The following is a 24,931-nucleotide window of genomic DNA, read 5'->3' on the forward strand; positions in this document are numbered from 1 at the left end:
TTCAACTAAATAGAAAATGGAGCCATTCCATCCTTCCAACCCAATAAAAAAATGGAGCCACTCCAATCCTCGAATCTGGGATGGAACCGTTCCATCCTATCTCGCCCTTCAACCAAACACTACCTTAATGGCCGTGTTTGGTTTGGCCTCAAAAAGTTTTCATAAAAAATTTTCGACCCTTTGACTACTAATTACAGGTACTAAATGAAGTCTAATTACAAAACTACCTCTACAATTATGGCACTGTAGAACTTACTGTAGCTAATGAGGTCTTTGGCCGTATAGTTAAAGGATAATTAGGCTCGGTTATTGTAGCATAACTGTAGCCAATCATAGTGGAACTTAGCTCATTAGATTCATCTCGAAAAGTTACACTCATCTGTGTAAAGATTTCGCAAATAAACTTTGTTTAGTACTATATACATGCATTTGTCTTTTTGTGAAAAAAATTTCATGGGAACAACCAAACACGGCCAATCCTGTTGGGTTGGGTGGGAGTTCAGCGAGCAGAGCAGAGTCGAGAATTCAAAGCAACAGTTTTTTTATAATACAAATCTATATTTCTAGATAAGAAAAATGTACAAGTACACGTACAAATACAGAGACGTACGACAAGAATACATGAACAGCTGTCCCAGCCAAATTGCGCTAAGGACCTGAAAGAAAATAAAAATTACACTAAAGTCCCTGGATCCAGAGCGAGCCGAAGACACTCGTTGTTCTCGTTGCCGGCCGCCGCCACCGAAGAAGACGTCGGGCATCACCATGAGCAGAAAGAGTCCCATCGCCCACAGGCTTTGAAAGGAGCCGAAAAAGACACCCGTCGCGAAAGACGGGATGAAGCCATCGGCGGTCGCCCATCGACCGGGGCCGCGCCCCGACCCGTCCCACTCCTGGATTTGAGCTCGCCATCGACGGAGCCCGCCGCCGAGGGAAGACCGAGGCAGATCCAGCCGGCCACCATCCACAACACCCGCAGCATAACCGGCACCCTTGAACCAAAAGGGCAGGAGCAACATCACCAGTAAGCGCGACGAAGATCCAAGCCCGGACTCCCGTACAGCAGCTCCCAACCTTGCCGATGGCACAGGAGTGGAGCACCATCGGGGCGAGAAGGAGGTGGAGCATTATTCCTCGCGACGCCGCCGCCTTCGCCTCGTCGACGCCGCCCCGGAACGCAAGCCGCAGAGGAACATCCCCCTGGCTAAACCTAGCTCTGCCGACGACCACCGCCAGTGAGCAAACTCTAAACCTAGCTACTCTATGTACATCCGCACGACGCTTCCCCCGACCTCCACCCTCTCCGACTCGTCCCCGGACGCCAGAGAAGAAGGAGGCCGGCGGAACCGCCGCCGGAACCGGCGGTCGCCCCCTTTTCGCCTCCTTTGTCCTTGCACACTGCAAACCTGCTGCCGAGGGATTCGAAATGCAGGCCCACATTCAGAGCAACAGTTGGAAGAACTATTCGCGGTACTCGCCTCCTGAGTCCTGACGCGAGCTCCCACTCCACAAGGCATGGGGGAAGCGCACGTGTCACGCTTCGGTAGCAGCCATGGGGTCGGGGTGGGACCTCGCCGACCTTTGCCTCGCGGCCCTCGCCTAGCACTCCACTCATGACCATCGGTGTCCCAACGGAAACGTTACGACGGCGACGGCGACGGCGACCGTGACCCGATCATCAGGCGCAGGAAAAAGTCCATCGTGGACCATCAGGAAAAGAAATTAAAGTTGATCATGCGAAACCCTAATGAAAGGCTGGGTGCCTGTCCAGCGCACCGTCCACTTGTTAACCGCCGCCGGGAGATATGTACTGGTCGCCGAAAGAAGAAGAAGAAGAATATCTGTGGACAGGCTTCTTCAGTACCCAATCGACACTGGCTGATCTAGAAGCATGGAGCACTGGCTCCTGTTAATTTCACCGGAGCACGGGCACTGCTCGAATCATGAGATCGTACCCCAGCTTTGACGGTGGGCCACCAGCTGACGATCTTCATCAGACCAGAAGCAATGCAGCGGCGGCCGCCCGTGAGTAGTATTGGTGCCTTCTGCCTTTGTGTGGCATGACTCGAGCCTGACGCGGCTTTCCTTCCCCAATCGAGACGTGTCGACGGAGCTCGAGCAGAAATTTCCAGAACTGCGGGCGCCGCCGCTCTTGTCCCTGATTCCACACCAGAGCACCGTCTGATTATTGTGATTAATCGCCAATAAATCCTCCAAAAAGATTATTCGGCTTTGTTAGTGCGATTCTGGTTTTGTTATTTCTGGCTCGCCGTAGTATCGTCTGAAATATTATTACAATAAGGAGTGCAAAATATTTTTAAATTTTCGCGGGTGCAGGCGCGTGTAATAATCATCATCGGAACGGACAATTTAAGTGACGGGAATCTCTATGAACTAGGCAGCTATTTTTCTCTGAATAATATAGTACTAAATAAACCCTAGAAATGAATCTAGAGGTCAGAACAGCTGTTCTCAGCGCTGCAGAAAGTTTGCGCTAGAATACTTGTCCTAAGCAGCTCCTTTCGGCGTAGCATGTCTGGATCGTGGAAGCCTAGGAACCATCGTCGGCAAGGAATGGAATACTTGCATCCTAGGCCAAAAAGATCGAGATCCTCAAACGAAGGAAACAGCTGCGAGTTTGTTTCTTGAGCACGTCACGGTGCTCCGACATAACCTTGTCGTAGAAGACCCTGCTCTGCATTCCAATTCCAACCACCCCTCCCATCATGTAATATAAATAAATGTGCAGCTAATGATCTGATGTCAATGAGGATTAGTAGAGATCGATTGATACTTGTAGTCGAAATCAGTAGTCTGCACGTTCACACATTCAAAAGGGCTGGTCTTTCGAAGAAACACATTCAAAATGGCTCAGAATTTCAACTGAAAAAATGGTGCCGGCCGTTCTAGTCGCCGCTGAAGACTGATGCAAGATGGTCTTCTTCTCTGATCTTCCGGTGATCACACGTTCAAACCTCCACTAGTTTCTTCTGACCTCGTTCCAACGGCCGTGGACGGCAGCAGAGAGGTGACTGCTGAGTGAGATCATAGCTTGCCTCACCCAAAGTATTTTCTTTCCTTCTACTCTTTCTTCCATTTCAAGCCACAGCCTGAACATCATCAGTCGCCAGAAATGGTCAAAAAAAAAAATCATCAGTCGCCAGAATAACTGAAGCAGAGACAGAATGTGACGTCTCCATTTATCTTTGGAACTAAAAGGATTTGCCAACAAGATCTATTTTTCTATATAAAGAGGTGATGCCGTGAAAGCATGGAACTGTACATAACCCAGAATATCTGTTCTAGCATTGTTGAGTCCTACTAGTGTGCTATTGATTTCTGAAGGACAGGAGCCGAAAATCTAGGGCAAAGCTCAGAAGGGACCTGCAATGATAGAGGTGGGTTAGAATGGTGTTCGGCTGATCTGATAAATAGTATTTAGCTAATAAAATGAATAGTATTATGTGAGAGGAAATAAGTTAAAATAAACCGAGACAAGCTGAGAACTCATCAGCCGAGCAGGATCAATGCCCTCAGTCTGAGGCTCAGCTGACCTGCCCCTGTTTTCCTGTAGCCAAGCAGTGCCCACTAGATATTTGATGCTGGTCGCTGGACAGATCAGAGATACAGTGGATTCTCACTTTCTCTGTAGTGGGAATCCAGGGGGCCGCGCCCAGCAGTGGTGCTGCCATGGATATGTGTAGAGTACAGGACCACGGATCAAACGGAGTTGCCATTGTTTGCATCGTAGATGCACGCGAAAGCAAATGATCACTTTTATCAGAGCTGCTCAAAGTGAATCTGCCTAAAGCCCTAAACAAAAGTACACCAACAGACAAACAGTAAATCAAGCCGTAAAGAAATCATCAATGGTAATTATAACTAAAGTGAATACAATAACCAAGAAATTTCAGGTCATAAAAAAGGGAGGTTAAAATTAGCTAATTACAAGAAACGGCAAACATTCTATGCTTTTCAGAAAGTTTGGACTCCTACAGCAGAAGCACAGCCCTTGCAAAAGAGGAAAAATCTCTTTCATTTACAGGAATAACTCCAGCATGCAAATTGTGCAGTACCCCTCAGGAGACTACAAATCCACGTCACATAATGGATATCTCGTTCCATGGCCTCAATGAATCACAAGGAAAATGACAGCGGGTCCCACATAAGCCGGCGCCTGGTCCCACTAGCTGGTAGTGGATAGGGCCAGGCAGCCACCTTCCCACCGAGGCCGTTCTTTCTTTGTGTCATCTGCACCCTCCCTGCTGGGGGACTCGTTATCAACCATCCATCATCAATCTATCCACTCCACTATTTAATTATTTATTCCTATCTCTGACCTCTCTCCTCCTCATTTTTTTTCCTTTTTGGGCCTTTCCCCGGAAACACGAATTAGGGTTCAACATTTTTCAAAAAAAATTAGGGTTCAACTCTCAAGAGTACATTCAAATCCATAGAGGAATCACTGAGGGATTCTTCAGCTTGCATTTTAAAAAAAAGTAAACTCCAATGTTAGGTATTTAAATATTTTTTAAAAAATTAAATGAAAATTTGGACAAGAGTGGAAATTGAGAGACGTCAGAATAGCACCATAACCGCTCCTAATACCAGCACCATAAATGCCCTATTTTTGTAGGCTTTTCCTCTCCTTTGTCTCCTTCCCTCCTCTACTTTATTCCAAAGCTCTTGCACTTCTTCTCAAGCAAACAACTCCGCAACTTGCCGAGACATCTCCTGCTCCCTTGTTTATAAAAGTAAAACCAAGGGGACCGTGGGCGCAGGACGGACAAAAGCCTCCCTTCACAGTTTCCCTCCCCTCCCTTCCCAAAGCTACTTTCCCACAAACCCAAACCAAAACAGCTTGCGTCTTCCATTTCTTTTCTTGTTGGCCTTCTTCTTGCTTGCTTACTCGTTCGTTGCTTCTTGAGCCCCTCCGCGCCTTGCCCAAGCCTCTGTGTGTTTTATAGGCTTGGGAGCTCGTGATAGGGGGTGGAGGAGACACGAAGAGGAGTCTGCTTCGTCTTCCTTGAGGAGTCATGTTCCATGGCGGCAGGCCGTTGTCCCTCAGGGGGTCTCTCAAGGCCCTTGAAGCTGATATCCACCATGCCAACACCCTGTAATTTTCTACTCCCTTTTCACTCGCTTTCTGTTCTTTCTTGAATCTCGGTGCTCTCCTTTGCTACTTGATTTTAGAGGAAAAGTTGTAGAGTAGGGAAAGTTTGCCTTTTTTTCTTCTGATTTTATTCGGTGCGCGTTCTACGCATTTACTGATGGATAGGTGAATCCTCATCCTTTTCCTTTTCCTTTTCCTTTTCAGAGCTCATGCTATACACAGGGCGTATGGGGGTGCCTGCGTGCAGATGAGGTTGTCCTACAGCTCCATGGCTCCAATCATCCTCAACCTTATCCAGTGGATGGATTGCAGCTGCTCCTTGTCATACACCCTCCCTAGTTACCTTGGCCTGCTCGAGGTTCTTGTCTACAAGGTACTGAATCGCACCTGCCAAAGAGAGCTCTTGAATTCACGAATTGGTCATTTTCACGGGTTCTGAATGTTGACGCGGTCTTGATTGAACATACAGGTTTATGTTGATGAAGATGCCTCTATATCCACCATAGAAAGGAGAGCAAGCCTGAAGGAATTCTATGGTATGCTTACCACATATTAATCAACACGCTTTTCAGTTGAAGATTTTCCTGTTGTGCTGGTGTAATCTAATTCTGGGACCATGGAATGCAGCTATCATATACCCGTTCTTAAAACAGCTTGAGGGCAACTTGATGGACAAGGACTGCAAGGGGAAAGGGTGGTGTAAGGAGTCCGGCGGCGGCCGGAAGATTGTTGCCGATGATGACCGGGAGGATGAGTGTGGCATTTGTTTGGAGACCTGCACCAAGATGGTCCTTCCAAATTGCAACCATGCCATGTGCATCAACTGTTACCGAGACTGGTATTGCTCCCTGCTGCTGTTGCTCTTGCTTATCCGTTTGAGGTTGTATTATTTAATCACTACTTTACTAGCATGATATCTGAGCCAGGATCATTATCAATAAGGCTAGGCCCCTTGTCACGCTACCATAAAAAAATGCCAGCGGTTTGAATAGCTTGAACGTGATATGGATTTGGGAGATAAGATTTGAGGAATAGCGTAAGCATTGACGCAGTCTTGGTAGCAAGGGTGGTTCAATAATTTTATCAAACTTGTGCTCTGGTTTGCGGGCTACTTCTCACTCATTGTTGGTGGGGGGTGGGGAGGGGGTGGTTCAACAACCCAGCATAGTCGTAATGCACAGTTTTTTTTGGACATGCTCATTACCTCCAGCCTTCGTTTAGTAAAATTCTGAAGCTGCATTCTCTTGAAGGTTTGAAAATTTTACATTGTTATTCACAGTAGTTCTGCAATGCAACTTATCCTCATCACTTCATGTGCTGCTCAGTTAGCTTTCATTTTTTTTGTGCCACCATGGTGGCTTTGGAGCTTTCTGTTGTTCTAAGTTTTTCAGCCTTCTGTTTCTCAACTAGGAGGGATTTAATGTGATCCAAGGTACCATGCGCCTTCAGTCGAATGCTGCATTTGCCAGATCTTAGTGGACAAATTATGGTACTTCGGACCATTGTCAAGAGCCCCACGTTTCATCACACTAAAACAATTGGCAATAGTGCATTAATGGAATTGAAAGCAGCCAGCTAGGAGAGCTGTAGCCTCTAATAAAATCATTAATGCTGGCCAACAGCCAAGTTTACAAACCAAAATTAGAGGGATTGACATGTGGCATTCTAAAATCCTAAATGATGTTCTCTTAGCTGGCAAATCATGCTTGGTTGCTTGTGTACCAAGGATGTCATCTGCCAGTCATTATGCATGGAACATAAGTATATGTCAGGTTGTTATAATGATACTCAATCAACCGGATGCGTCATTAGAAATTTGGCAGAAGTCAATAGCTTCTCCAATAACATTGCTTCAGATGAGGTTATGGATATACTCAACAGAATTGGTTATAGCAGATTAGCAGTAGATGCATCTGTGACCACTTGCCTATCTATTAGTGGCAGCTACGGGAAATCCTAGCAATAGGGAAATCGATTAAAGCTAGCTTGAGCTTTGCCAGTTGCCAAAAATCCTAAGAGGCAGATATATTAAAGTGTTGCCTTGCTTCACTCGTTTAGAGCGCACAAATTTTAGGCGCAAACCAATAGTTGATTCTAGCTACGTAGTGCTTCAGGTTTCTGTAACTCCAACTGAAAGGATAAAGAATAGAAGCATCCTCTTGTCTTGATTTCCACTGGAATATGAAGAAATTTCCTAGTTTTTGTGCTTGGATTTGGTTTTTAGTGGTGGATGTTACTATTTAGAAGGATCGATAATATATTCCAGTAGATTTTAGTCCTGAACTCTCTCTGGACCAGTCAGGCACCTCTTTGCGTGTTATCCCGTTTTTAACTCTGAACCTATTGTGGCTGCAGGTATACAAGATCCCAGTCATGCCCATTCTGCCGTGGAAGCCTCAAGAGAGTTCAGTCCCGAGACCTCTGGGTGCTCACCGGTGACGATGATGTGATCGACACGGTGACCTTGGAGAAGGAGAACGTGAAGCACTTCCTCAGCTTCATCGATAGCCTGCCTCTGATAGTCCCCGATAACATGTTGTTGGTCTACTACGACTACCTAGTCTAACAAAGCTCCCCTCTGAAATTCTGAAAGAGGAGAGAGATCTGGGATGATGAAGCGGTGTACAAGCAGGCAAGGGTGTCCAGCAGCCGACCATCCTCTGCGGATCGAGTTGGCAAGTGAAGCCGTTGCTGAAGAAACTCTGTGGTATGCCATGCCGTCGCACTGGCCTTGCGTGATGGCATTGTTCCTTGTAATAATTGTAAAGAAAAATGTCTCGAGTTTTACTAGCTTGACATTTCTCCGCCGGCAAATTGCCGGCTTATTCAGAATGAAGAGAGTGGGGCCTGGATGTTTCATGAGCTAATTGTCTTCGTTCAGATAATAAGTGTTCTTAGACCTACACAAATATGATGGGATGGACAGTAATGCGATATATCTGGATATGGAAACAAAATCGAGAAAAGAACTCCATTCAGTCTGAAGTCTGAAGAGAAGTAAGGGAGAAAATTGCTGTCGGGTACCATGATTAGGGGCACCCTAACCAGGGGACTAAATCACTCTTAAAACGCAAAGCATATGTTAGACAAACGGGCCCACGAAGGCTAATAGCCTCATTCCAATCCGGAGGAAAGGAAAAAACTCAAAGAAGCCCAATCCACGGCCTAAGTACACAGTGCGGCCCATTCGCACCCCCCTCGAACCCGCGGGGCAGTCCCCGCCTCGCTCGAGGGCTCCCGCCGAGACCCTCGTCAGCGCCCCGCGTCTCCGCCTCGCTCGAGGCCACCCCTCGACGGAAAAGACAAATGACCATCAGTCCACCAGCCAGCCGTACGAAGGCATTAAATACCAATCACTCATTCGCAGCGCCCGGGTCAGACGGCGTCATGCCGCCATTCCGCACAGTGGCAGTGACCGGAGTCCCGTCCGCCAACTCCGGTCACTGCTCCGCCATTCCGGACGCTGTGGTGCCACTGTGGGAACCTGCGACGCTGTGCGGGACGTGCTCAGCACTGCTCCAGCCACTGTGCTGCCAACTCCCCGTACTTCCCATGTACTTACCCCTCTGCAGAACCCTCGAACGGCATGGGCACGACCCTCGGGTGCGGTCCGGATCTTGACCAGATCAAGACCCCCGCCTGCAGGACCCTCGGAACACCGCCACGTCAAGCGCAGGGGACGGAACCCTCTACAGCGACCACCACGCCACCCACTGGAGCTGCCAGGACACCGGCGCAATCTCCGCAAGGCCAAGAACGACGCCCAGGACAACTTCCACACCCGTTTCATGATCTCCAGTACCCGCAGTATACTTTCTTCAGTAGTCGACCACTGTACGCCCCGGATTCGGGGAAGAACGACGACTTCTCCCTTCTCCCGTACATGTACACCACCCCTCCTTGTGTCTATAAAAGGGGAGGCGGGCTCTGTCTTCTCTATCTGGGCTGATCTCTAACACTCAGCACAACTCACATAGCACACACACTCTTGAGCCCCGATATTGGCACTTGTCTCAATCAACTTCTCCTCTAGCAGAGACTTGGGAGCTTCCCTCCCTCTCTCGCCTCGCTTGTACCCCATACTACAGACACCACCTATGCAAGATAGCGCACTCGCACACCCTTTGCTGGACGTACGGCCCCGCGGCCGGAACCAGGATAAACCCGTGCGTTCCTGTGTTACCTCTTGCATAAACCATCCAGGGTGAGGGATCACGCAGCACTTTACTAGTTGGTGCCGGACCGCCGGGTCAGGACACCGACAGTTGGCGCGCCAGATAGGGGGCAGCTGCGTGACATCTTGTCTTCGTTCTCTCTTTTTTCCTGGATGGCGAACGAGCCGCGCCCATTCCCGGCGGGCACGACGCTCCGGTTCGGGAGTCTTTACTTCGTCGCGACCGGCGACGGCTACGGCACGGACATCCTCCCGCACGGAGCTTGCCCCGACAAACCGACACCACCGTCCCGGCACGGGAGGTGCCCTCGCCGACACGCGCGGCGAATGCGCATGGCGCGGCGCGGAGCGGCTCGCCTTGCCTCCCCCACACGGGTCGAGGCAAGCGAGTCGCAGTCCGGCGCCACGACGGAGGACGTCGTCACCTTACCATCACCGACTGCGGGGACGGCTCACCTTGCCTCCCCCACATGGGTCGAGGCTGGCGGGTCGCGGCCCGTCACCGTGACGGAGGACGTCACCGCTTCACTGCCACTGATTGCAGCGACGGTGCCTCCCGAGGATGGTGCGACCGCGACGTCGCCCCTTCCTCCCGGGATGCACGTCCCCGCTGCGACCCACGCTTCATCCGTCAGCCCCCACGTAGGCGTGTACAAGGACTCGCCGGGTCACCATCTGATCTCGATCCGCAACCTCGTCGCACCGCCACCTGACAGCTCGTACCCCGACTCCGCGGATGAGGGGTACGTCTTCGTGCGCGAATGCGTCGCCCCGGACTTCTCCGGTGTTCGCGATCGCGAAGCATTTATGATGTTTCAAGCTGCGGCGGACTACTGTTTCGCCTGCTCCGACGACTCCAGCGAGGAGGACTACGATCTCGCCCGGAAGTTCTCCATGGTCGAGCTGGCAGAGCGGGGCAACGACGCGGCAAACGATACGGCGGACCCACCGACGAACTCACCAGTTGTGCCACCGGTGAATCCCGCTGCACCCAGAGCAGCTACTCCGACGAACGGCGCCCAAAACTAGCGCTTGGAACATTCAGGCTAAGCTACGTCACTTCTATCCCTGAAATTCCAAACCCTTTTGTACACCGATTGTACTCGTATTTCCTAAAATAATAAAGAAGTATGCTTTACTTATTTATTTTTTGGGAACCATCCGAACCCTCAGGAGTTCGAACGCACACGCACGCTAAGGTAGGCTCGGCTTTACCCCTGGCAAAGCCAAGCCTCCCTCGGGGCTACTACGGGGGCAACCCCCGAACGTCCCCGAAAAACACCACCGTTTTTCGAAAAATTTTCGTATCTAAGATTCTCGCATTCTTAGAAAAATGGATGCAAGGCGTAAGCCTCTATGGAACGGGCCGGCCGAGTCGTGGGACCGCCTACGCCTCCGGGATATGGCATCCCCCTCACCACCCTACGCCTAAGTCGCTTATGAACGCAAAATTCCTTGCAGAAGTTTATCTGAGTCACATACGAGAACACGAAAACTTAGTAACAAAAACGGTGTGCACGAATTCACAAGGCCTTGATTGGCCACACTCTGTCAATTTACACTAATCTGTTTTCTCGCACAGAAACATGTTTAAGGTAAATTGCTAATCCAACTACATGGGCTCTACGAGCCATCGACTTTTTACAGGTCTCCCTCTCCGTCGCGTGTGCCCTCGAGGGCCACCCTCGGGGGCTACACCCTCGAAGGCCACCCTCGGGGGCTACACCCCGCATACAAGCCGGCAAATGAGAAGGGCGAAGTCTTCACCAATGCTTGGAACATTCAACAGCTACGTTACTTCTACCATTAGAATTCCAAGCTACTTGTACATCGCTCGTACTTGTACTTAGAAATTTTCCCGAAGCAATAAAGAGTATGCTTTGCTTATTTATCTTTGGGAATCTTCCGAACCCTCGGGGGCTCGGATGCGCACGAACACTGAGGTACGCTCGGCTTTACCCTCGGCAAAGCCAAGCCTCCCTCGGGGGCTACTACGGGGGGGGGGGGGGGGGGCGAACATAGCATTTTTTTCGAAATATTTCTGTATCCATGTTTCTCGTATACTTGGAAAGGTGGACGCAAGGCATAAACGACTAAGGAACGGGATCGGCCGAGCCACGGGACCGCCTACGCCTCCGGGATACAACATCCCCACTAACCTCCCTACGCCTAAGACGTTTATGAACGACAACTTCCTCGCTGAAACCTATCCAAGACGCATACGAGAACATAGAAATAAAGTAGGAAAAACGAGGGCTCGAACGCACAAGGCCTCGATGGGCCACACTGTCGATACACAATAACAAATTTCTTAAATCCAGAAGTGAGATTACTACAAGTACTAACTTATTACATGGGCTCCGAGGCCCAGATTCCCTACAGGTTATCTTCCCCCCCTGCGGATCTTCAACGGCGTCGAACTCCGCGATCGGGGGGATGTCAGCTTCAAGCTTCCCGGCTAGGACGGTGGCGAACTCCTCGACGACCGCATCGGCGTCATCCATGATGGCCGATGCGGCATCCGCGCTGGCACCGGTCGGGACGACGTACCCCGACGACACCAGCGGGAGGTCCATGTCATAGTGCGTCGAGGCCACGGCAAGGGCTCGCTGGACGCCGAGGCGGAAGGTGCTCTTGGCGTGCTCAGCGACTCGATCGCCCAGCGCTCGCAGGCGGCTGGCCACCGAACTACCAGACTGAGCATTTGCCCCCTCGAGCTCCTGATACACGGCCACGGCAGTCCGCTCCAGCTCGGCGTACTCGTCGTGCACCACCGTGAACGCGGTGTTGGCAGCCTCCTTCGCCGCGGTCTCGTTCGCCACCGCCTTCTTCAGCTCTGAACAAGGGAACCAAGATAAGTTGTGGTAAAAAAGAATCGAACAACAAGGAAACCCCATATACTTACCCGCGATAGCTTCTTGCGCCTCTTTTTGCTGGACCCGTGCGGCTTCCTGGTGCGCGGACAAGGAGTCCTCCTTCTCCTTGAGGGCAGCCTCCACGTTCTGGAGGGCCACTTCCTTCTCCTCGAGGGCTTTGCCCTTTTCCTCGAGAGTCCCGGTGAGCGTGGCGACAGTCGCCCTCTCACGATGGAGCTCGGTCTCCTTGCGTTGGAGCTCGGCCTCCTTCGCTTCGAGGGCTTGCTCCTTTTGCTCGAGCGCTGCTCTGGCTTGCCATAGCTCGGCCTCACGTGCCTCGGCCTCCTGGGCCTTCTGGTCAGCCGCGGCTCGCTGGGCGTTGCGCTCACCGGTGGCTCGGGCCAGCTCCTGCTCCAACTCGTGGATGCGCGCCTCCAAGGGGATCACCTGCTCGGCCCGAGCGTCGGCCTCCTCCAGTCGCGTGGCCAGGGTGGCATTGTACGAGTCAAGCCAATGCGCCCTGGAGTGTAGCCGCGTCAGCCTTTCATTCTTCTCCCTCGACATGGACAGGAGTTGCTGCAAGTGGGGAGGCGCGTGAAGAAACATAAGCGGAAAATGAATTTGTAATATTGAGAGTGGACGAACAGAACACTCACGTTGCTGGCATTGTGGTACACTTGCGAGAAGAGATCCACGACCCGGGAGAGGCCCTCCTCGATCTGGCCCCCGACGGCCATATGGTTGCGCCAGGCGTCATCCTCCTGCCGCTCGGCGTCGGCAAAATCCGAGGGAACGACGTGGGCCCACCAGTCTTCTTCTTCTCGCTCGGCATGGGTGATGTCCGAGGGGACTCCAGACCGAACAATTGCCCAGTCGTCCTCGTCGCTATGCCCCTGGTCGCCGATCTCCTCGTACATCTCCATGCAGAGGATCTCCGCGGAAGCCGCGACGAACTCGAAGACCCAACCGGCGGCGCTGGTCGCAGCTGCAGGGTCGATTTCCCTCGAGCCCTCGTACTCACCGCTGCTCGACGGTAGCTCCACCACCGGCTCCACGTTCTCCGGCGCCGCTTGCGCCGCCGCCTCTGCAGCAGCACCCTCGTCCCCGGCCCTCGCGGGCTCCGGGATGCGGGTCTCTTCCATCACTGGTGCCCCCTGGCGCGGACTCCTCCTCCGTGACACCCTCGACCCCAGCCCTCGGGGGCGGGGGTCTCCCCCTCTCTCTGGCCGGCGGGGCGCTCCTGTGCGCCCCCACCAGCTCCTCCTTCTCCTGCTTCCGGCTGGGCGGAGGCATCCGCTCTGCCCCCGCCGGCTCCAACGCCCGGCTAGGCGGCGCTCTCCGCGTCACCCGGCAGGCTTCCCTCTCGGTGTCGGCCTGGGCGGCCGTTGCGGCCTCGCCCTGACCAGCGTCGCCTCCGCCCTCCTGTGCTCGGGCCAGCTGGGACTCCAGGGTCCCCTGAGCCACCGCTTCGCGGAGCTTTTCGGCCTTCACCTCTATGTCCACTCCGAGCGGGGGCTGCGGCGCCGTGTGCGGCGTCGCGAACGCCTCGGTCTTGAGGGCCTTGATCGGTGTAAGGCGGGCCGCACTCTTGGCAGAAGCCCTGCAGCCGAGCAATCGGGGAAGAAACGTTGAAGTCAGCAGGATTGGAGGGTCGATAAAACGAAAACAAAGAACGAAGTCGAGATCACTTACTCTGACCGGGCGCTCATGCTACGCTTGCCTGCACTGCTCCTCCGGGCCCGCGGCACGCTGACACCTCCCGACAACTGGTCCGAGGGCGGCACCCTCGGGTCGGCCTGGCGCCTCGAGGCCATTTGCGCGGGTGTCTCCGCACTCGCCGCGGACCCACCGCCGCCCGTCGACACCTATTGGCGCTCCTTAAGTACCCATTTTATCCCTTGTTTATCCTTGATAATGACATGAATTTAATATCAAAATCACTAACCATCCTAACCCCGGCCTAATTATTGGTCATTTTCACATTTGCACATATATTTTTGAGGAACTTCGTTTTTGCAGGTTTTTGGCCTATTTTGGAGCATGAAATGACGAGGCCCGTGATCGAGCGCTAACACGGAGAAAGACGAAGGCCAAAGCCCAAAGGAAGGACCAAAGCCCATGTTGATTCGAAGCCCATTCATGCACATCCATCCTCCAAGAGAGCCCAAAGGACCAAGCCCACGAAGATTTAAGGAAGGATTCTCTATCCTATCCTTTCCTCGAAGATATCTCCAAGACAACGACGTCCAAAGGGGTGCAATCGTGAAGGACATAAACTCTAGAAGATGCGAGAAGTCTACACGTGAAAGATGAGACCGAGGCGGGCCCGAAAGAGAGTAGGTCATCCGGCCTAGGCTCATGAGCCGGCCAGCCTAGCCCGTTTCCGAGGCGGTTCGGCCTCCCCTTCGACCAGTGGCTTCCTCAGCTCATAAATAGCTCGCACCTTATTCAACTTGCGGCATCCATCTACCCAGAACTCGACGAAAACCTAGGGCCAAGACCGGAGGGAGACGACGTCCGCCGCAAGTCTTCGAAGTTGTCTAGGAGATGGCTTAGGCCACCCCTAGCCGCCATGGCCTCCCTGCGTGGTTGTGCCATGGCGGAGTTCATGAGCTAGTTGGATTCATCGATGGTGTGCACATGGCGGTGATGATCCAAACACATCTATTATGTGAGTAATGATAATCATGTCTTCCGAATCTATTAGAGATCATGTCTCTCCTTTTTGATTTCATTCTTGCCTTGGGTGTGCTTATTCCTAGATCTATTCTCGAGATAGATTGCATGTGGTGTTCTTGTAGCTATGGTGGCTAGAAGTTCATACCGGATCTACCCAAGGGGGTTCGACACGTCTAGCGTGCTTCGGGGTGCTTTTGTCCAAAGGGAGCGTCGTGACAGGGCATGGCCTGAGTAGAGGGGTTCCCGAGGGGTTGGATTGAAGGTTTTGATTTAAGGATGCTATTGATTGATATGCATGATTTATTTGCTCGTTAGCTTGAACTACAACTAGATGATAGGCCTAGTCATGTCTTTGGTTTTGCTTTGGTTACGCCTATGTTCATGGATGAGATCAACCTTTACACAACACTCATATCTATTAAAGGTTTACTCTATATATGCAATTCATGCTTCATGTTAGGATAGATCCGTTAGATTAGATGGAAAACCTTAGGTAGTTCTTTGTCGATCCACGGATTGATAAACCTTGGGGGAGTACTCTAAGGGAAAAGCTACCACGATCCGTGCTCTTGCGGTACATAAATTGGGGCGCTAAGGAGCGTCAACAAGCTTTTCTAGCGCCATTGCCGGGGATCAGCAACTCGAACCCTTGGGCGATCTATCTAGTTTTTTTTTGGACTAACCCTAATTTTTATTATTGCATATACCCTTGTTTTCTTGTTTGTGTCCTTGAAAGCAGGTGGAAAAAGATAGACACCAAACTTGGACTTCGAGAAGTCCATAATCCACTTCAACAAATTTCAACAATCGGCAACAAGATGATCGAGGAGCCTCGACATGGAACATCGACAACGTCCACATCGACATAATGGCAACAACATCAAGATTCGCTCTTTAGTGGTAGGTGCTAACTTTTGTTAGTGGCCCAACATCCGCTATTGAGTCCCCACTCCCCAAAGCAAAAGATGATAAATAAGATATGCCGCCGTGTCAATTAATTTTAAAGACTAATGCTTTTGGTAAGAATTGTTTATTCAAGCAATAGGTATGAAGCATGCCCGCGAAGAAAATTTTGCGATCATCATCATCTATGAAGTGTTACTGTTGTGATGAGTTTTTCGTCCAAGATTAGAGAAGTACCATGAGAAAATAATAGATTATTTTGAAGCTCCATCAAGTCTTCTTTCCAACGGATCAAGAACCGTCAACTTTGGAGATCGGTGTGAAGAGTTATGGTAAAATCTTTCAACGCTGCGCGTTCTGAAATCTCTCTGGACAGATTGCAGCGCCGTAATAAAAGAAGCATAACTTCTTTATCCGGAGTCCAATTGGGGCGAATGACCACTTGTTGGAAAGATAATTTGATGCACCTTGTAATGGAGCAGAAGTTTGGTACATGTTCTGCACTGGATGAACGGGAATTCAACGAGGACAGAGGCAGTAGCAACCGGCAAAGAAGGTGATGATGGTGTCAAAGGATGATTGGAAGGCTGTGTACGCAAAAGATGATGATTTGAAGTTAACCAAAGTTGGAGGCAACAAGATTAGAAGAACCACGACACCACCTATCTTCTCTAGTGGGATGCTAGATATACTTCTATTCGAGTGATGCTATCAAGGAAGGAAACCGTTCGGATCATCAAAACGAAGCACATGAGCATCTTCCAATCCCGACACCTTGGGTAGAGCAAGAACAATGGAGAAGACACATTATTGAAGCCGTGATATTTGCTGGTAATCAATGGTGATGACCTTGAAGCCTAGGGACGCACGACACTACGCTCCAAAGACCACATGATCGAGATCATTGACATCTTCGGATGAATTCACAAGATATTGTTCTCATCAATGTCCAGCTCGACCTCAGAAGCAAATAAAAGCATATTTTTGGATATTCAAAATCTCCACGGAGTTCCCGTTCCAACGAATCAAGAACCAAGTCAATCGGATATTCCTACAAGCGGGTATGACCAAAACATTGAAGGTTGTGCACTCTGAAAATTTCTGGACAGCACGCAGCACCAAAAGTGAAACGGGCATAACTCCCTCGTTTGGACTCGGTTTAAGATGAATGACCACTCATTGGAAAGATAATTTCATAAACATTTCAATAGGTCTATATTTTGGTATATGTTCTGTTTATTATACAGGAGAGATTCTACGAAGAAGAGGCAGGAGCAACGCGATGAGAACAAGATAGAGAAGATGACGATGACAACAATGAAGGGGAGCTTGGGCGATGCTTTCATCAAGCGTACATGATAAAATTCAGAGGCTTGGAGCAGAGGAAGAACCCCAATGACATTGGCAAATGAAGGAACAAGCGGTCGACCTTCGACAAACGAAGATGTTGCAAACAAACCACGACGGATTACAAGAGTGCAACATTGAACACATGGAGACGTGAGAAGCAAACCACGACGGACCACGAAGAGTGCATCAAGATGACATCTCGCACAAAGCACCACGACTCCAATGAGTATGAAAAAGCTCCAAGGCCAAGGTATACATTGAATTCTCAAGCTTCTATTGATTTTGTTGATAATCTTTAAAAATCTCAAGCTCGAACCGATAGTCGGAATGAAAGTTTAAATTCTATGCTTTGTTCTTTTCATGATGATAGGCTAGAGTTTCTTGAGAATGTTGATTTCATGCTTAAAGAACCTCTGCCTAATAATGAGCTCCGCGCTATGCAAGAAACACATGCTGCATTTAATTACACCATGTCTTGTTGATGAAATTTAATTGAGGATGTGATTATGTTGCATATGTTTACAAATAATTGCAAATCTCGATCTTGCTTTGCGCTTGGTCAAGCTCATGACCCCAAAAGAGCACATGTCGGGAGAAGCCCTGAATTTCACTAACCATGTAGGACATGAAACTCAAATAATGAGTAGGGAAACCGTGCCCAAAATTTTGATCACCATCATCAACATCTTCAAATTTCAAAAAACAGACATCGCTAAGCCACATCAATTTTGTGCACAAGTCCAGAGATTTACTGTGACACCCCGGCCCAGGGCTTAATAAGATTAATAGGATACTCATACCAACAAGTTGCAACTTCTTTTCCGGAAGTCGGTCTCCAAAGAACTCCGAGGTTAAGTGTGCTTGGCCCGGAGAAATTTGGGGATGGGTGACCGACCGGGAAGTTCTTCCCGGGTGCGCTCGAGTGAGGACAAAGTATGCAAAAAAGACTGGTGTTGGTCTGTGAGAATAGTCTATGTCCTAGAAAGCAGCCAGATGTAAGCGGGCCCGGCCTCGGGGAGGCGGGACATTACATTTACAATGCAAGAAAGTTGAATATTTAAGACCTCCATCAAGTCCTCGATTCAACGTATCCATGATCAATACAATTGAAGACCCACGGGAGGAGCTATTTCTCAAACATCGGAGATGCACGTGCTGAAATCAGCACGGGGAAGATTGCAGTGACGGGGAAAAAGGGGCATAACTCCCTCAATTGGAATGCGTTTTGGGCAAATGAAGACTTGTTGGAAAGAAGATTTCGTGCACCTTGCATTGGATCAATTGGTTGGCACAACTCCCAATCTGGACAAAGAGGAAAATCAGTGAAAAGAAAGGTAGCGACGAAGGACAACAAAGAAGGAGGTGACGATGATGTGAGAGACGATTGGGCAAGTTTTCCATTAAGCGTGATTGATCATGTCCAACATGGGAAGTGGAATAAGAGCTGCATGGAACACCTTCACCTCTTGCATGAAGGACCATGGCTTCGCATCAATTTGAAGGTAAGAAAGTCGAGCTCTATGACTTTAAATGAAGCGCTTTGCGGGAGGCAACCTGATCTTTTATTTTATATATATTAATAGGACCGTCTACATTGCACTCTTTAATCGGAATATCAAGTAACATTATACCATTGCTCTAACAAAAGACACAACTTCATGTTGTTCATTCTAAATGTTATTGAGGGAGCACTTTGTTATTTGATCTTGGGAAACTTGTAGACCTTTTTGTGTGCCTATTAGTGTTTTGAGTCTTTTTCTTTATGTCTTTTTAGAGAGATTTATGAAGCATTGCACCACCCTTTGATTCTAAATTTGTGGCTAGTTAACTTAGGCTAACTTTTTGTTTTGTTTTAGACCACCTCATCAAGTCATATCATTTTGTTCACCCACCCCGTGTTGCATTGCATACCATGTTGTTCGTCTCACCCTTGCATTGCATTGCATGTTGCATTTAAAAAAAAATCTAACTTCTGTTTCTCTCTAGTTTTTTAAAACCACCTTAGATAGAATTTCTATACCCAAAACTCTCTCTTCAAAATTTTTGTTTTAAGCTAAAAATATAGGAAACCCATAAACCTACTTCTAAAACCATGTTAGCTCGGTTGCTTGGTCCTTTTTCGATAAATAACTTTTTCATTGACAAAAGCCTCACTTCTTATGAAGTGTCGCGAATGCTTTTTGTCACTCTTAGCAATTGTTTTTGAATAAGCTAGTTGCGGAACAACATCGAAAGGTCCTTTCAACCTCGCTAACACTTGTTTTTGCTAACTTTGCATTTGCACTTTGCATCCATTCCATTGTTCATGCTCTCATTTTGCTAGCTTGGTCTCAATCTTATTGATGTATGCTTTCCTATCCATGTAATGCTTATCATGATAGCATTTACCTTTTGCAATCTTGTGTAAACGTAGTGTTTAAACTTGTTTGCGGACCTCCATCTTTAAGCTCTTTTGACCAAGATAGCAATCCATTTTGTTCTCATGTTGCTTTAGGTTGATTTATAAGCTTTGCAATGCGCTTTACCTTTCTTGCGTCGTGAAGAATTTTTAACCTTGAAATGAACATGGTGTTTTGACCTCGGTTATATCTTTATGACTATATAGAAAATTAAGCAACCTAGTTGTAAGCATGGTGTTTAGAACTTGGTACAAACATTGTCATTGCTTATATATCTTTCTTTCATCTGCATTTACACTTGCACACACGTACACTCATCAGATTTCGCTAAGCTAGCTATCCCACAAGTTGAGATTCTAGGGATGGTTGGTTTGTTGTCATTTGTCTCTACTCCCGACCGTCACCCCGGGGGTAGTGTGTGCACTTGATTATTTTGCAGGCATGACAAAGCGTTCCCATGAATTCGTGATCAAAGAAGAAATCAAATTCGTTAACATCTCCAAAGTTCGAGAGCAAGCCCCGCTGTTTTCATCAAATTTTGCACATGGACAGAGACATACAAGGAAGAACAAGTTGATATTCAGAAGCTCCATGAAATTTTCGTTCCAACGCATCCAAGATCAATGAATTTGAAGACCCATACAAGGAGATATGACAATAACATTGGACATTGCGTGTTCTGAAATTCATTGGGACAGATTGCAGCGCTGGGATGAAATGCACATAACTCTCTTGTTCAGAATCAATTTTGGGCGAATGAGGACTCGTTGGAAAGGAAAATTCGTGCACTTCGCAATGGAGCAATGTTTCAGTACATGTTTTGTTCTGGATATTGAAAGAAAAATTCGTGAAGATGAGGCAGGAATGGGACAGCGAGGAATTGAAGGAGGCGACGACGATGTGAAGCAATGATTGGGACCATGACTTTGTACAAGAAGAAGTTGAATTAAATTGAGGCAACAAAGGTGAAGACACATTGAAGATGATATTCATACACATGAGGGAAGGACTTCAAGAATTGCAAGATGGTCCATCTTCTCCTTCCACGCCTAGCATCATGCTAAGCATGGGGGAGGATTTCGTGGACAAGGAAGAAAGATCTCATCGATTAAGATAATCACGGTTGCCACAAGATGCTCATGATTCTTCTTCCATGCTTAGCACAATGCTTAAGTATGGGGGAGGCCGCGCTACACTTCATTACGAGCATCGAGAAGGACGGTAATTCTTCCTCAACTCTCTCTTTTTCTAAATGCTTGTACATATATGCCTTCAACCATAGATGCAACCTTTGTATATCTCTCTCAACCTATCACATGGCTTCTAGGAGGACAACCTAGTTTTGTTTTTGTTTTCAATAAGTGTAGGATCACCATAATTTGTGCTCACCACATTGATACATTTTGGCAATACCTTTTGCTTATGGAAAAATGATGAAAGTTGCTGCTTTGTTTTACCTACGCTATGTTGTATATGACTTGACCATTTGCTCTCAATTAAATGGAATTAAAATGATTAAATACTAGCTCTTTTATTTATGGAGGTTAAATGACTAAATTCTAGACCCACATATTCTATGTTGCTCTTTGATTTAAGTCTACCGATGACCTTACACCTTGTGTTGTTTAATTTGAAAACTTAATTCCTATGCTATCTACATTTGTGAATCTCTTGCAAAGTTCTACCTACCAAAGCATATACATACATATTCTTTCATGATGAAACCTTTAGATTGCAAACTTATATTTTGATGAGTTGGATTAAGATTGATTTTTTTGGTATGAGACTAAGAAGCTGGTCATTCTGTTTTTTTTTGTGTAACCTTTTTTTGCTAGCCTATTTATCCATGCATTGTGAGTTTCTACTTCGGGAATTTTGCAAACTGTAATACCTCAGGTGTTTAAAAACATTTAGCAAGGTCATTAATCATGTCGTCATGCATACTAACCAAGTTTAAATTAAAAACAATGCATTCTTGTATGTATGCATGCAAGCATGTATGTATGAGTATGTGTGCAAGAGTAGAATAGTTCTATAAACTTTCATAATCAAATATACAAGTTTAGCCAAATGCATCCACATGTTCATGTTGATCTGGTCTGGAAAAAAAATGAATCAAAGGTTTTGATCAAAAATTAAATTTAAACATGAAATGATAAATAGTTCAAGTTCGAGTGGTTTTAAAATAAATTCAAAAATAGAGCTCAAATTAACTTTTGCCTAAAGCAAAAGTTGGAGTCTTTGCAATTTCCTACAACTTTCGTGTTGAAAGTTTTTCGAGTTTCCACACAAAATTTTGAGAAAATCGTGAGTCAAAAATGTTGACCTCTCTTCTCTCTCTACCTCTCCCTTTCTCTCTCCCTCCCTTTCCCCTGCTCCTGGCCACGACCTACAGAGCAGAGCAGCTATGCTGCCACTGCCGCTGCTGCACCGTCGCTGCGCCACCGCCTCCTGCCACCACGCTGAGACCCCAGCCCGGCCATGAGTGCCTCTGCACCGCCGTGCACGCGCCTAAGTCCCGACGGCCGTTCGGCGACAACCACGCAACGCCGCCCGCCGTTGACCCAAGAGTGGAGCAGAGTGGCACGCGCCGAGTTGCTCCACTACTACGCCCGCCGTTGACCCCAACCCTCCTCGCTGTGCCCCTGACCCGGCCATTACTGCCGCTCGGCGAACACGCCACCGCGACGCCGCACGCGCCGAGTTGCTCCACTACTACGCCCCCTCCTGCCGAGCTCTCCCCCTCCCCATTTGCTTCACCAAGAGGGGTTTCCACCCGCCCTCGCCACTCTCCTTCCCTCACAAAGCCGAGCCGAGCAGCCCCTGTGCCAGAACGGCGTCGCCGCCCAACATGGCCGCCGCCATCACCTGAGCCACCGCGGAGCTCTTCCTTCCGGCCCTCCTCCCCCCGAGCAAGCCCCCTAGCTAGCTTCTCCATGGCTTGGTGAAGCTCCCCGACCACCCCACTGCCGCTTCCCCTCACCGGAGCGCCGCCGCCGCGGCCTGCCGTCGCCACCGCCCACTGCTCCCCGCGGGGAGCACACCTCTGGCCATCCCCAACCTCGTTTGAGCCCACAAACGGGTAGAGCTCAGTCTCCTCTAGCTCCTCCCCCACTTCCCCCTCGCCGCCGGCGAGCTCCCTCGCCGGGAACCGGACCGTCGCCGCCTCCGCTGTTCCTGGCTGCGGCCAGGGGCATATTTGCAAGCCCCCAAATCATTCCAGGGCCTAGATGCAAGATTTCGTTTCCTTTTTCTTTTGTTTTCAAAAACAGCAAACTTGTAAAATAGATATAAATTTGTAGAAAAATCGAAAAATTCAAACTCAAATGATCTGAGTTCCTTGTTACTAGATCTACAACTTTCATTACATGCACTTTTTTATTTGATCACTGGTTTTTGTTCTTGATTAAATACGAATTTATTAGTCCTTTATTTAGATCTCAAGTTATATCCATGATCTGTAGGTGATTTTTGGACAGATTATTGTAGACTGCAAGTGTAGGACTATGTAAAAATTTGAGGTCCATTTGACACCCCTAGATATAGGTTTTATTTAGGACTTGCTTTATGCCTAGGTTAAGTAGATTTATTTATTCAAGTTGTTATGCTATGTTTCTTCAGCTGAAAATTCTATAGTGTATCTATGCCATGATATAGTTACAGTAGAAAAATATTGGAACTTTTTAGTTAAGTGTAACTGGCCCCATAAATTAATAGCATGAGTAAATGTGCTAATTCAAGAAAAATAGTTCCTGCACATGTAAAGTTCTAATAATTTTTATATGGGTTAACTTTGAGTTTAGAACCATGTTGGTAAAAGATGAGGCTCTGGAACTTGCTATAACTGTCTGTAGGATTTAAACCTTATTAATGTAGTTTTATTTTGTCCTATTTCTCATGCTCTGTTATTTGCTCCTTTAATTCTGAAAAATTTACGGTAGACTTACCATAAGTTTAGGAGCACTCAGTAAAAATTGTAACATCTTTACTTGTAGGGTTTATTCTGTATAAATGAATCTTAATCCTAGCAGTAACTGTTTAATGTATTTTTAATAATTAATATCCTCATTGAAAATAGCTGAAAATTTTATGCCAGGTGTGTACTTAAGTAATTGGCTCTCCATAAAAATTCCATCTTCAGAAACTATACCTATCATCTGTTTTGAATATTCCATGCTTGCACTTGAAAATAATCTTTCTAAAAATAACAAAACCCTAACTTACTTGATGAGGTTAGTTAGTTTAAGATAGACCCGATAAACGACTGCCCAAATGAGTTATAAATAAATTGTTGTACAACTTTATTTGAGCTTGTTGGAGTGCAACCTTGTAGCGGAGTGCTTGATGTTTCTTTTCCAATAAAAACAACTCACGCACGTGCATCTCATATAGATTTGACTACTCTCGCCGACGGTACGTACGAGCTGGTGCCGGAGTCCGAGAGTGAGCGTGAAGCTCAAGTAAATCTAACTAAAACCACTGAAGACCCGAACCAAGATTCGGAAGAGCCCAAGGCTAGCTACGCTCAGGAAGGCAAGCCCCGGAGCATGTCCCGTCTATTTTAAATTTATGCAACTTATTGTTATTCCTAATGACTTGTGCATTTAAGTTTACAGAGGTTGATTGGAACCTTAGTTGCATGATTCTAGGTACCTATGCTTGAACTCTAGTATGTGTAGGTCGCTAGTTGGCTATGCTAATGGTTCGGTAGAAGTCGAGTAATTTCCTGTCACTCGCGAGAATTATAGGAGTTAGATGTTTACTACATGCTGCAACTATAAGGTCTACGGGCGGGGCTGTGGTACTTGTGATGCCCCGTCTGTTTAGTGAAATTTGATAAGGCCGCAGTGTGTGGTAGTGGTGGTTAAGTGTTTGAACGTACTAACCACATACCGAGAAATATGGTAATCGGTAAGCATAAGTACCTGATTGGCCCGTCAAGTGGACTTTACTTTCACCTTCTTTGAACGTCGTTTCTCATGCACGCACATGCGGGTGCAGAGTCGTCGTACTCTGTAGTCGAGGACGGTGACCCTGATCCACAACCCGTAAAGAAAGGGGAAATATTGCACGTGTGACTCTGGGAGTAACCACGTGACGTGTGTTTAGATTTGCCTTGCAAGGTTAACAAATTCGACTCGAATCGTCCGCCTCTCACGGATATTGGGACTGCTTAACCCTTTTGCCACATAGAGTAAGAAGTGGAACAATGAGGATGATGAATATGGTTGAATGATGAAAAATAATTGTTTTTCCACCATGTATGCTATTGGATAGATGCTCACTTAGAATGGTCAATTGAACTAGAATTTTGAAGCTAAAATTTAAAATTAAGGATTCACTCTTCATTGCTTTTCGGCGAAACAAACCCCTCCAGCCAAAAGCCTTGCATGTCTAGGTAGTGGGCTAAGTATACCCATAGTCGGGTAAGCTTTGCTGAGTATTAGTATACTCAGCC

The 24,931-nt window shown here is 47.9% G+C and overlaps 2 protein-coding genes across 2 annotated transcripts; one reads left to right on the forward strand and one right to left on the reverse strand.

Annotated features, from left to right (window-relative positions):
* The first annotated feature begins 4,780 nt into the window (after positions 1-4,780).
* LOC120673552 (E3 ubiquitin-protein ligase AIRP2-like) lies at positions 4,781-7,980 on the forward strand. Its single transcript, XM_039954443.1, has 5 exons — positions 4,781-5,116; positions 5,318-5,486; positions 5,583-5,649; positions 5,741-5,951; positions 7,469-7,980. Exons 1-5 carry the CDS (start codon positions 5,037-5,039, stop codon positions 7,677-7,679), a joined length of 738 nt encoding a protein of 245 aa, XP_039810377.1. The 5' UTR covers positions 4,781-5,036; the 3' UTR covers positions 7,680-7,980.
* A 2,744-nt stretch (positions 7,981-10,724) lies between these two features.
* LOC120675093 lies at positions 10,725-13,956 on the reverse strand. The gene is made up of 6 exons (XM_039956183.1): positions 13,835-13,956; positions 13,397-13,742; positions 12,799-13,296; positions 12,373-12,718; positions 11,980-12,123; positions 10,725-10,756 (listed from the first exon to the last, which is right to left on the reverse strand). Exons 1-6 carry the CDS (start codon positions 13,954-13,956, stop codon positions 10,725-10,727), a joined length of 1,488 nt encoding a protein of 495 aa, XP_039812117.1.
* Positions 13,957-24,931: the final 10,975 nt, after the last annotated feature.

The sequence above is a fragment of the Panicum virgatum genome, chromosome 5N (assembly GCF_016808335.1).
Source record: "Panicum virgatum strain AP13 chromosome 5N, P.virgatum_v5, whole genome shotgun sequence".
NCBI lineage: Eukaryota > Viridiplantae > Streptophyta > Magnoliopsida > Poales > Poaceae > Panicum > Panicum virgatum.

Coding starts and splice junctions, on each gene's coding strand:
- LOC120675093 (XM_039956183.1), bottom strand. CDS start 13,956: ATGGCCTCGAGGCGCCAGGCCGACCCGAGGGTGCCGCCCTCGGACCAG. Junction 13,743..13,834: donor AGCATGAGCGCCCGGTCAGA/GTAAGTGATCTC, acceptor GCTCGGCTGCAG/GGCTTCTGCCAAGAGTGCGG. Junction 13,297..13,396: donor AGCAGGAGAAGGAGGAGCTG/GTGGGGGCGCAC, acceptor AGTCCGCGCCAG/GGGGCACCAGTGATGGAAGA.
- LOC120673552 (XM_039954443.1), top strand. CDS start 5,037: ATGTTCCATGGCGGCAGGCCGTTGTCCCTCAGGGGGTCTCTCAAGGCC. Junction 5,117..5,317: donor ATCCACCATGCCAACACCCT/GTAATTTTCTAC, acceptor TTTCCTTTTCAG/AGCTCATGCTATACACAGGG. Junction 5,952..7,468: donor ATCAACTGTTACCGAGACTG/GTATTGCTCCCT, acceptor TTGTGGCTGCAG/GTATACAAGATCCCAGTCAT.